This window comes from Myotis daubentonii, chromosome 6, assembly GCF_963259705.1.
Source record: "Myotis daubentonii chromosome 6, mMyoDau2.1, whole genome shotgun sequence".
Classification (NCBI taxonomy): Eukaryota; Metazoa; Chordata; class Mammalia; order Chiroptera; family Vespertilionidae; genus Myotis; species Myotis daubentonii.
In genome coordinates this window covers 37,633,519-37,645,049 of record NC_081845.1, presented here as the reverse complement: position 1 = coordinate 37,645,049, position 11,531 = coordinate 37,633,519, and the positions used below count along the sequence as shown (strand labels likewise).

Here is an 11,531-nt window from a genome sequence, read left to right as displayed (position 1 = left end):
GACTGCAACCCAAGGTACATGCCCTTGACTGGAATCAAACCTGAGACCCTGTGGTCTGAAGGCTGACACTATCCACTGAGCCAAACCAGGTAGGGCCTCATCCTGTTTTTAGGATTACATAAGATAAAGAGTGTAAACTACTTAAGACAGTGCCTGAACAAAAATTATAGATGGTTAATAGGGTGGTGGTATGAGGGTGGCAATGGTAATAATAGTAATACTTCCTTGATAATATGTAAAAATTTAACCCTTAATTAAATGAAAAGATTTATCCAGAATGATTTATTTCTCAAAGATTCTAGACAGGTAATGTTTTATTTTAAGATATGTATTATACCAAGACCTGGGAGCAGAGGGGTGAGTAAGACAGCCTCTATCCCCTGGCATCGGTATTACCAGTGATGCCTGTTGGGGCACCACTTGTATTCCACAAAGATTCCACAATCACCATAAGAGTTAAAATAGAATTGGAAATGTAAATAAACGCTTCAAACACACACATTCTTCCCTTAAACAAGAATGCTTCAAAATGAGGTGCCACTAGGAATTTTGATTTTTGATGAAGTTTTTATAAGCTGTGTAACTTTAAATAGAATCCTGCAAGTCCCCAAGCACAAATTGGGAGCCATTTGACAGGCCTGCCACTTGCTTTCTCATTCTTCAGAAAACTCCAGGGATGCACTGTCTCCACTTACATAAGCCCCTGTATCTATTATTTTTGAACCACTTCCCTTTGTTAGTTAAAAATAACATGGATTGTTCAGTTTTTTTTCCTGATGTGTCTTTAAATGCAGCTGCATGCAGTTCCACCGCAATGTCAGTTTAATTGTGAGCTTAAAGGACTCAGTTAAAATGTGGACACAGCATTTTATGTAACTCATGCTCAAGATGGGCAAACATTTGTTGGATAATTTTTACTCTTCATAAGTACCAAAAACGGTCTACATGTTAATTTTGAAAAAGGAATAATAAAAAGAGGTTGCTGGCCAATGTCTTCTGGGAATAGGTACTAGGTAATTTGGATCTACCTTCTTGCTGAGGACAATCAGAAAGCTGGATAAAGTAGTAAAAATATATGCTTGAGACCACCTGAGAGATAACAAGATAGTAAAGAATTGCCAGGCCGAGATCTGGGGGGATTTGATGGTCCAGTTACTGTCTCTTGTTGGCTCTAAAATGCACCATTCATATCTCGCGCTGGGGGAAGCATAGTTCACGGAGGCCCCAGCTGTTGCTCTTCTGGATCTACTATTGTGTCCATGCCAAGGCCAGCTTACCTTCTGCTGCTCCTAGTCAGTGACTAAGCACAGCAGGATTAGTGATACTGGGCCATTCCTCTAACAGGCAACTTTAGCGTGAGGACTCCCCACAGCCCTAGCCAAACCTTCTTAGAGTAACACTGCAGTCTAAGACACTTTCCAACCAATACTCCTTTCCCCTCCTCTCCCTTCACCAAAGGCTCTCCACATGCCTTCTCTGATTCCCTGTTCCTTTATAGATACTGCCCCCAATAAACATCTTGCACATCTAACCCTGTCTTGGCATATGCATCTCCTATGCCAAGGTCCTAACCTAACATAGGTGGGAGTGGTAGGACAGAGTTTGGGGCTGGCCCTTTCATTACCTGGCAGGCAAAGAGGAATCTTGTCCTGATTGGTATGTGGGGCATGGATAGTCCCTGGCACGGGTAGTGGCCAAACTGCCTGAGAAAACAGCCTGGGGAGGTGACTGTCCCTGCTTGTATAATGAAATGATTCAGGAGTGAAATGGAAAAGGCCTAAAATGACAGTGGGGTTGGCTGGTATTGCCAAGTTGCAATGATGCTTGGCAGTTTAAGAAGCGGTTAAAGTCTCTGGGTGAGAGCTTAGTTTGGTAGTTTACAAAAAGGCCCTTATTCTGGCTGTGAAATGCAGATACAACTACAGACCTGTTCACTGGAGACACAGAATTCTAGAGACATTTAAATGCTCAGCTGATGCAGGTCTGCTATGCTAAGGCCAAGAAAACTTGCATGAGGGCATATGAACAGCATGGCCACAGTGGCAGGAATGAAGACCGTACTGAGCTCCCACTTACCAAAGTCAACCCAGCTACTGCTGCCTCTAAATGCCCAATCTGTTAGCAGCCAATGTGATTCTAAAATTTAGATAGACATACAAAGGACCAATAACAGTGAAGAAAACCAACAAGGAGGGTGGGCAAGCTTTCTTGGATATCAATTCTTTCTATAAGGACATAAACATATTAAAAAAAACTGTGATATTGGTATAAAAATAGATCAGTGGAACGGAATGAAGTCTATAAAGAGTCATGTATTTGTGTGTATCTGTATTGTCAACATTATACTGTTATACCAATCATATATCAGCATAAATACACACACATAGTTGTCTGTGTTTATGTATTTTTGATAAACTGGTCCTGCAGAGCACTGGGAAAAGAACAGTCTTCAATAAAAGGTGCTAACTTGATTCGATATCCACAGGAAAACAAAATGAATTGCAACCCTGACCTCACATGGCGCACAAAAATCATTTCCAGGTGGATTATAAATCTGACTGTGAAAGGTAAAACAACAAAGCCTCTAGGAGGCAATCCAGGAAACTCGTTTTTACAAGTGCGGCATGGAGAAATATTTCTAAACAGGGCACAGAAAGCACTAACCATGAACAAGACTGGTTAGTGGACTACATTAAAATTAGCAACTTACTTTCAAAGAGCATCATTAAAGCGAGAAAACAAGCCACAGAAAGGGATAAGATAGGGCTCATAAACACATGAAAAGATGCCCAACCTCATTAGTAACCGGGGAGAAGAAAATTTAAACCATAATGAGACACTGCCACAAACCCACTAGAATAGCTAAAATTAAACAGAATGATACCCGAGGCCGGCAGAGATGTGGAGCAACAGGAATTCTCAGGCTGCTGGTGGCAGTATAAGCTGGTACAGCTTCTTTGGAAAACCATTTGACATTATCTATTAAAGCTGAATAGCCTATGATTGAGCAATTATACTTCTAGGTATACACTTAACAGAAATGCCTACACATGAATAAGAAACATATGAAAAAGTGTTCACATGCATATTATTTGTAAGAGCCCCAAACTGCAAACTAAAATAGCCACCAACAGTAGAATGGATAAATTGTGGTATATTTGTAGCATGGACTACTATAAAGCAATGAAAATGAACAGAGCACAGTTTACATATGGCAGCATGAATGAATTTTAAGAGATGCCAGATAAAAGGGCATATGCTAAAAGATTCCATTTATATAAAGTTTAAAATATAGGCAAAATTAAACTGTTATATTTGGAAACACATGCTTAGGTGGTAAAATGTCTAGACAGAAGCAAGGAATGGTTATCATAAATTAGGATAGTGGTTCCCCTTGGGGCTGGAGGTGGGAGAAGGGTGGGAATTAGAAGGAAGCATGAGAGAGGCTTTCTGGGGTGAGGGCAGCATCCTATTTCTTGGCCTGGATGGTGGTATTCACATGGCAGCAGACTGCTGAGCTGAAATTTTTATGCACTTTTCTGTATGCATGTTTTATGATAAAAAAGATGAAACAACCAAACAAAAGGAATGGCTGGCCTTTGATATCAAGATGAAAGGCTTAGTACTTGGTTAGTAGGCTCTACTCTTTGAGTTATTTTGATAATGGTGAGTGGTTCACACTGTATTATCCAGATGCTTTTACTGAGACTCTCTGCCAGACATTTCTGAGATCTTGGCTAAAGGTTAAAAACAAAAACAAAAACAAAAAACCCCAGCTTATTGGCATAGAGCTGTGGAAAATTAACCAATCCAAGCATCAAATCTAAAAATTTAGCCTCGTCTTAATATGCTCTAAAAAACAAAATAACAGAACCAAGCGTTGTCTTTGTTTTCAATCTGAGGGAAGTGTCTTTAAAAGAAAATGGATTCCTGCCAACTAAGTAAATGAAGCAGATGCGATGACTCCGACATGAAAGGGATAGGTAAAAAGTCAAACCCCAAAGAGCCTCCCCTGGCCACCTCTGTTTTGAATTACACAACCTTCACGGCAGAATCATCTCTGACAGAATTCTCAGAAGATTTCTAGATCTGAAAGGCGACACAATAAAGGATAACTGAGCATGTTCAAATGAGGATAGGCAGGCATTCTCAGGTGCAACAGGATAAAAAGCAGGAACTGCAGTAAACGGAAGAAAACCAAGATGTCGCCGAGCCCATGGGAGGGGAACTGTAAAGTCTTACAGACAAAGATCCGTCTGCGTGTTCTGACAATCCAGGAGGCCCACGGGAGTGGACTGAACGAGAAAAGGCCATCAAACTAGCATTATGGCAAGTGAGAGAACACTTTCCACACGGGAGTTTAATCATGGGATGAAGAGACTAAGACGATTCAGTCTTCCCTAGAGATAGTTCTTGGAAACCACAATACAGCCAAAACCCAACTAATGAATCCAACTCTCTTTCTGGCAATTGTCTTGAGGAAAAAAACACAAAAACCCAATACACATACATTGCAGACTGCAGCCACTGTAACATTGAGGTCATTCATTTCAATGATGTTTTCAAGATTGTCTGACAATGTCTGCTTTCCCTGGAAAGCTCTCCCACTTTTCACAATGGCTCCTTCAAGCCATATACACTTTTCTTAAGAATGCTGACACTCCTGCTTCCCAATCACCCTGAGCAGGGTTGTCACCTACTTCAAAGAAAAAATAGATGCCATACGAAGGAAAAGTTTTCAACTTTTTGGCACCAGACTTTCAGATCTGTTTACATAGCCACCCTTTTCTCCTTCCTGCAGAAGAGGTCTCCTTTCACAAATACAAGATCAATCCCTCCCCCAACCATGTCAGTGGTCCTTTCCCTGCCTATGTCCCAAGCTGTGTCACTCACCCTCCCACATCGGCTCCTCCTCTAATGGTCCTTTTGTCAGTGAGCCAGGACTGGAAGTTATCCTGGACTCCTTCCTCTCCAGTTACCAAGTCCAGTGTATTCCACATCCTAAATCTCTATCGACTATATCTTGTTATCTATCTTCTGTCACCACCATCCCTAATTATGTCACCTACTGTTAACAGCCTTAGTCTCTTGACCTCCAAGTTTACTTCTCATTCATTTGCACTTGTACCTGCCAATCATCTTACCAAAATGCTATTCTGATATATTACCTCAATTTTATTGCCCATGGAATAAAATACAAACTCCTTAATATGGTTCCTAAGACCTTCTCATGATTTGCTCCTGGCTTGCCTTTCTAATTTATTTCTCATTACTTCACTCCTTGCATCAAACATTTCCAGACATTCACACACTTATTTCCTTTGCCTGGGAGACTGTCCACCCTCCCTTCAACATTTTCCTGCTGAGGTCCACCTCAATCTTTAAATGCCATTTCCTCTTGGAGGCCTTTCCTGACTTCCTAAACTAGGTTTGGTCTCTGTGCTAGGAACTTTCCTGACATAACATTCATTGTTCTTTGTCAATTTATCTGTATGCTTAGAAAGGAGGGCTCTGTCTATTCACAGTTGTGGCCTCAATAGTCAGCAGAGTAACTCTGCAGGCATCAAAAATTTTTGTTAAATAAATAAAAGGAAATATAATACATATAAAAAGAAATATAAAAATAAACCATGCATAATAGATGTGCTCCTTTACCTGGAATGATCTAGATAAATAGTTCTTATAGATTTTCTTTAGAGGTGCAACATTTCAGCTTTCATAGGTAAGAACAAAATAGGTATTTTTAAGTAATAGTTGAAGCTGTTACAATGGAAGACAGATTGTGATTTGATGGCTCTTGTGTCTTTTAGATTGTTTCCAGGCCAGAAAAAGTGGATGAAAAATTTGATTACTCCTGGAGACATTCATGTCCTGTATCAAAATAGTAGTAATACTGGAAAAGCTAGTTACCTAAAGGTGGGATGGATAAATAAGAAATTTATCAAGAAGTCTTTGAGTATAATATACATACTTACATAGATATAAAATATTACCACTAAAATTTTTATTATAGGGAAGAGAAACTATAAATATCCTAAGAAAGATGACTTCAATACATTCTCAGTTGTGTTTAAATATATTTTTCTAAAGGAAAAAAGAGCAGCTGGCCTTACAATAGTAAGAAAAAGGTATTGATAACTAGACTGTAGAAAAAAAAAGTGCCTGAAATGTTCATTCAAGGGTGGTATTCATTCTTTATTCAGAGCTTGGTTGTCAGGCTTGAAAAGCGACAGATTACTGATGCATCCTACAGCCAAGTCATGGAGAACATAAATAAATTTGTCCTTAGTCCAGCAATGAATAAAGGGGGAGAAGACTTACTCTTTGTATTTCAAGGGTCAATGCCTTCTGTCTGGCTTCAGTAGGACGATTTCTAGTAATGGCAGTTATATGACACAACTTAGAACCACGATAATTTCGCTTTCATAAACACAGCAAAGTGATCCTTAAATCCTGATACTGCATGATTAATATCTTGCATTGATTTATTTGCATTTTTAATCATGTGGATGATATAGAGACCGGGAAATCTAAAAGAAATTTCTTGATCTATTTAGGAGCTTTAAATAATTTATTTTATGCCTCCTCCAGTTTAAGGAGATAGTTTTAAAAAAAAGCTGGGGTCAAGATAAATGTAGCAGAGTGAAAATAAACAAGTAAACAGCAGTAGTATGTTTACTAAGGGCAAAGATAAAGCTGTTTTGAAAGTAATTCATGAAAATTCCTACTAAATTAAAATACTTGATTAATTTTGCGCTCTGCCCTAAAAAATGTCTTTAGAAATATTAATAACTCCCACCTTTTGGCCAGAAGCCAATATCTTTCCATTTCTTAAATTGCACACACATATGCACACAGATACACACACCCTTACACACAGTTTTGATGAAGTCAGGGCTAATTTTAGGTCATTCTTGTTACTGTGATTAATGGTAAAAAAAATTTTTAAACAGGAGCAGTATCTAGGAAGATATGATTTTTAGAACCTTTGTAGATAGCATAAAAAGGGGTATTTCTGAACCTACTTATATGAAGAGATTGTGAGTTGCCTATTTTAGACAAGGCGCTGGCTGTCTGGTGAGTCACCTATGTGGCAAGCTCAAATAGGTAATAACTGTGATACAAAATGGCATAAAGTATCATGTGAAGAAAGCTTGTAATAAAAGAATTTGAGAAAATGAAAAGGAATAAGAATTCCTGTTGTGGTGATCTGAGAAGACTTCATGAAAAAATGGATGTGAGATGATTGTTGAAGAAAGAGCAGGGCTTTCTAAAGGTGGAAATAAAGGGAAGTGTTTCGTAATTTATAGAACACAATCCAAATTTTGTTACTTATCTTTTAATAAATATTTGTAACGTGAAATTGCTTCAGAAGTCATCTCATCTGCCCAAATAAATTATAAATTATGAAAAGCAGTGGTTATAGCTTAAAATGCCTTATAAACCTGCAGCTTACAAATATTCCTTACTTAAGAAGGGTGAAGAACACACTTCCCCTCTCTCCACAATGACTGAATCTCACCCCAAACTCCATTAGATATTTCCCTCCCTTCTTCTGTCCCAACATTATTGGGAGGAAGGAAAAGTGTCACAACAAAAGCCAAAAGGATTGACACCTTCATGGAGGTAGACTATACACAGAATAAAGATTAAATAAAGGACTAAAGAGTATTCACTGGATTTGGTAATGTGGAGGCAAATGGGTGACTTCAACCAAAACAAGTGAAACCAATTATTTCCCCGTGATACTCATTTTTTCTGACTCTATGCTTATGACCTTGTAGAATAACAACATAATTCAATAAGAAAAAGGTAGTCATTACCCAGTAACTTTCATCCCTCCTAGGATATTAAAATTGACCACTGAATGACATGTTCCAAAACTATCTCAGCAAGTTAACTTGAAAGGATATTTTGATTTTAAAATCTATACTACATGTACGGCCTCTTTAGTCTGTGGACACTTTATCTTCCAGAAATGTGGTAAAAAAAAAAAAACCCCACAGAAATAGATCATAAACTATTTAGGATACATACTTCCAGGCTTTACCACAGATCCACTTCTATTATTAAGAAATCTTCAACCATCTCCTTTTTATCACCCTTAAATGCTCCAATACCAATACCATTAAGTTTTAGTTACCTGGCTATAATTGAGCTGTATAAAAACTATTTGCTACGCCTTTTGACCATAAGTACAAACTTTAAACTGCGCCATATTTTCTGGAGTTAAATTCAACATTATACAGTTTTGTAAGGTTGGAAAGAAACCTTAAATGGCTACGCAATCTGTTGTTCTAGGCAAAGCTACTAAGAGTGCAAAGCAAATCTTTTTATTAGAGCCATTAGGATATTTTTTAAATGTTTTTATTGATTTCAGAGAGATGAAGGGAGAGGGAGAGAGACAGAAACATCAATGAGAGAGAATCATTGATCAGCTGCCTCCTGCACGCCCCTTACTAGGGATCAAGTCCGTAATCCGGTGTGTGCCCTGACTGGGAATCAAACCCTAAACTTTTGGTGTATGGGATGACACTCCAAACAATTGAGCCAACCCAGCCAGGGCTATAAGTGGATTTTTAAATCTTTGTTGGCTATCTATGTATTAAGAGCCTACTTTATATTATTTGATAAACCTTCAGAAATAATTTTATTCAAAGAGCAACACCGATGAACCTTTAAAATGAACCATTTATTAAATCATTCTTAACAGTTATGTAAGTTACATATATGTTTATGCCAGAGTATTTCACATGGAAATCTTTTAAACTTTTATAGGCAAGCAAAATCGTACCACACAATATATAAGTGGGAAGGGGTACTGCTAAACATTCAAATAAAGCAAGTATTTAAAACAATAAAACAATAATTAAAGAAATTCAAGCATTCCTTTAAGAGAATTCAATACTACAAGCTAAATGTACTTTCTGAGTGTATTCATATAATCAAGTCAGTGTTTCTTCTTTTAAAACATCAAGAAATGGAATAAGGCTCATTAACAGATACAGCTGCCCTCAAGATTTCAATCTCAGTTGCTTTCTTTAAATTAAAATTCACAAAGTGCACAATTAAGATATATCAAAAAACTGAATCTGCTACTCTAACAACAGCTGTCCATGCTTAATACTTAGTGGTTTATTTGACCAAATTGTGTCTTTTCAGGGAAAAATAAAAAAGATAAGCCACTGTAAAACATTTAGTTGAAATGTATGCTAATATTTTTCTTAGAAATAAAAAATTATGGAAGAAAAGGGTTATTTATCTTAAGGGAAAAAAAGCAAAACACTGGAATGATCAAACATTTCCAAAGAACAAGCACCACAAAGGACATTTGCATTCAGTTTTGTAATATTTATCAACGTATTTTTCTTACTCCAACCAATCTACTTCATCGAATTCTGAATCATCTTCTGAATCACTATATTCCACAGCAATACGGCGGGACAGGATGGTGGCAACATCATTTTCAATGCGTTCATGTTTAGCTTCCTGTTCACGCTGCTCTTCTACTTTTCGTAGCTGAATACCTGATATAGTAAATCCAAACCATTCATTGTAAACCAAAATACTAGATATTATTAATCTTTCTGGAATAAAATCAAATACACATGAGAAATACTAATAGAAAAATAAAAAGCAATGTCTATTAAAAAGATCTTGAAGGAATCATATTTAAAAGACATTTTTTTTATTATGTTACCTGTAGTTGATGGAACTTACCAGACATCCCACTAGATATCTACAATGTATTAAACCATTATAATCTACTGTGCCTGCCTGCTCACCAAATCCTAAAAAGTTAACCAGATGATATTTTTCTTCTGTGACCTCTAGAATCAAATAAAATAAACATTGTTGACGATATTTTCTGAGGCTTTATTCTCCCTGGTACTGAGGAAAAGGCACTCGTATTCATTCTATTCTGTAAGCTCCTGGCATGTAGTAGGTGTTTAGGAAATGCTGGCAGAATACAGGAATGAATATGTCAGTCTTTTTTTTGTTACTAAGGGAGGAAACTTAACCCTTTAACGGCATCTGGTAGAGCCAGTGTCACTGAGACACCAGATGGACAGCCTTAACGCTGAAGAAAATACAGTTTTTTAAGGAGTTAATATTCATATTAAAAATAAAATGTAAATGGTTTTAACTAATTTTCTTTAATGTTTGTCTGACTTTTAATTTCTCATTTATTCAATAAACATTGAGAATCTCTAAGTATGAAAATAAAAGTTAAATGTGATATATTTTCTTGAAAATGCTTTAAAATTGAACATAGCTTTACTTTCTAAAGACCATTTGTGCAAAAACATGATCATTTAAAATTTTTTAACTGAGCAAAACATTATTGTTCAAATATTTAGAAAGTTTCTAGTACTACAATAGCAATGCTTTCAATGGCCCTGAGAAAATTACCTTTGCGTATTGCTTCCAGAAGGACACTCCTGGCATCACTGATTACAGGTAGGGTTGATGGATGACGCTTTGGCTCAGAAGCAGGTACAACTTGTGATGGAGGAGATGGAGGCATTAATGGAACATGGGGACCTGGGGCAGTAGATGGAGTTGGATGTAGCCCAGAGGGAGGATGAGCAAGAGCTGCAACTGTGACAGGTGATGATGGTCGAATGCCAGGTGGAGGCAAGGGAGGCGGTGGCGGGGGTGGTGGCAGCCCCTGGACTTCACCTTGTGGGAGTGGATGAACTGGTACAGTCTCACATACTGGGGCAGCTCTAGCTACCGGTGGAGAGGGCTGCACTAGAGGAGGTGCAATTGGAGGAGGAGCTGGGTGAAGAACTCCAGGGGCAATCTGAAGAGGAGCTGGAGGTGGTGGTACTGCTGGAGCTTGCAAAGTAGTGGCTGGAGGTGGAGGTGGAGGAGGTACTGGTGGGGGAGGAGTTGAAGTCATTGAAGCTCTTAATGAAGAAGTTGACAAGGCAGATGGAAGAGGTGGTGGAGGAGGTGGGGGGGTGGGGCTCACAAACACAGGTGTCCTGCCTGTAGCTGGTGACTGAGGGCGATTTTCTATCAAACCTGTAGCAGAACTGAAATGATAAAGAGATCCTAGCAAGTTATTAAAAGAGAAAAAATTAACCACACAAAATATAAATGACGATCAGTAATAATACCAACGTAGATGTATGTATTAACATGTTCCTATAGGAATTACAAAATTTTCAGCAGTATTGAGAATGAAAGGAGTACTAAAAGTGGACCAACAAGATAATTAATACAAGGGACTTTGGTTTGTAATATTCTAAGTGGTCTCATCCTCTCATGCAACTTTCATATCCATTCAAGCATTTTACGCTTACAATTTTACACTGTGATATGAGTCTTTGTAATGACTCAACATTTATTATATTGCAATATTTGTAGCAATACCGTGACCACTAAAATGCTGTATTTATATTGAAGCTATTAAGGCTCATTCTATGTCATTTCAGTTAAATCAGTGACAACTAATTACAAACCATTAACGGAAATGTATGGCCCTTTTCCTTCCTGAGGATAAAACATCAAAGGAGTCAGTG

General features: G+C 37.8%; 1 protein-coding gene across 5 annotated transcripts in view; it reads right to left on the bottom strand.

The window, feature by feature from the left end:
- Positions 1-8,673: 8,673 nt before the first annotated feature.
- Positions 8,674-11,531, bottom strand: part of WASF1 (WASP family member 1) — a 36,887-nt gene continuing 34,029 nt past the window's right edge. For all 5 annotated transcript variants that reach the window (XM_059700726.1, XM_059700725.1, XM_059700727.1 and 2 more), the window contains 2 exons: positions 10,414-11,042; positions 8,674-9,527 (listed from right to left, as the gene is read on the bottom strand). In XM_059700726.1, coding sequence (XP_059556709.1) covers positions 9,370-9,527; positions 10,414-11,042 — 787 coding nt within the window. In that variant the 3' untranslated portion in view covers positions 8,674-9,369. The remainder of the gene's footprint in view (positions 9,528-10,413; positions 11,043-11,531) is intronic.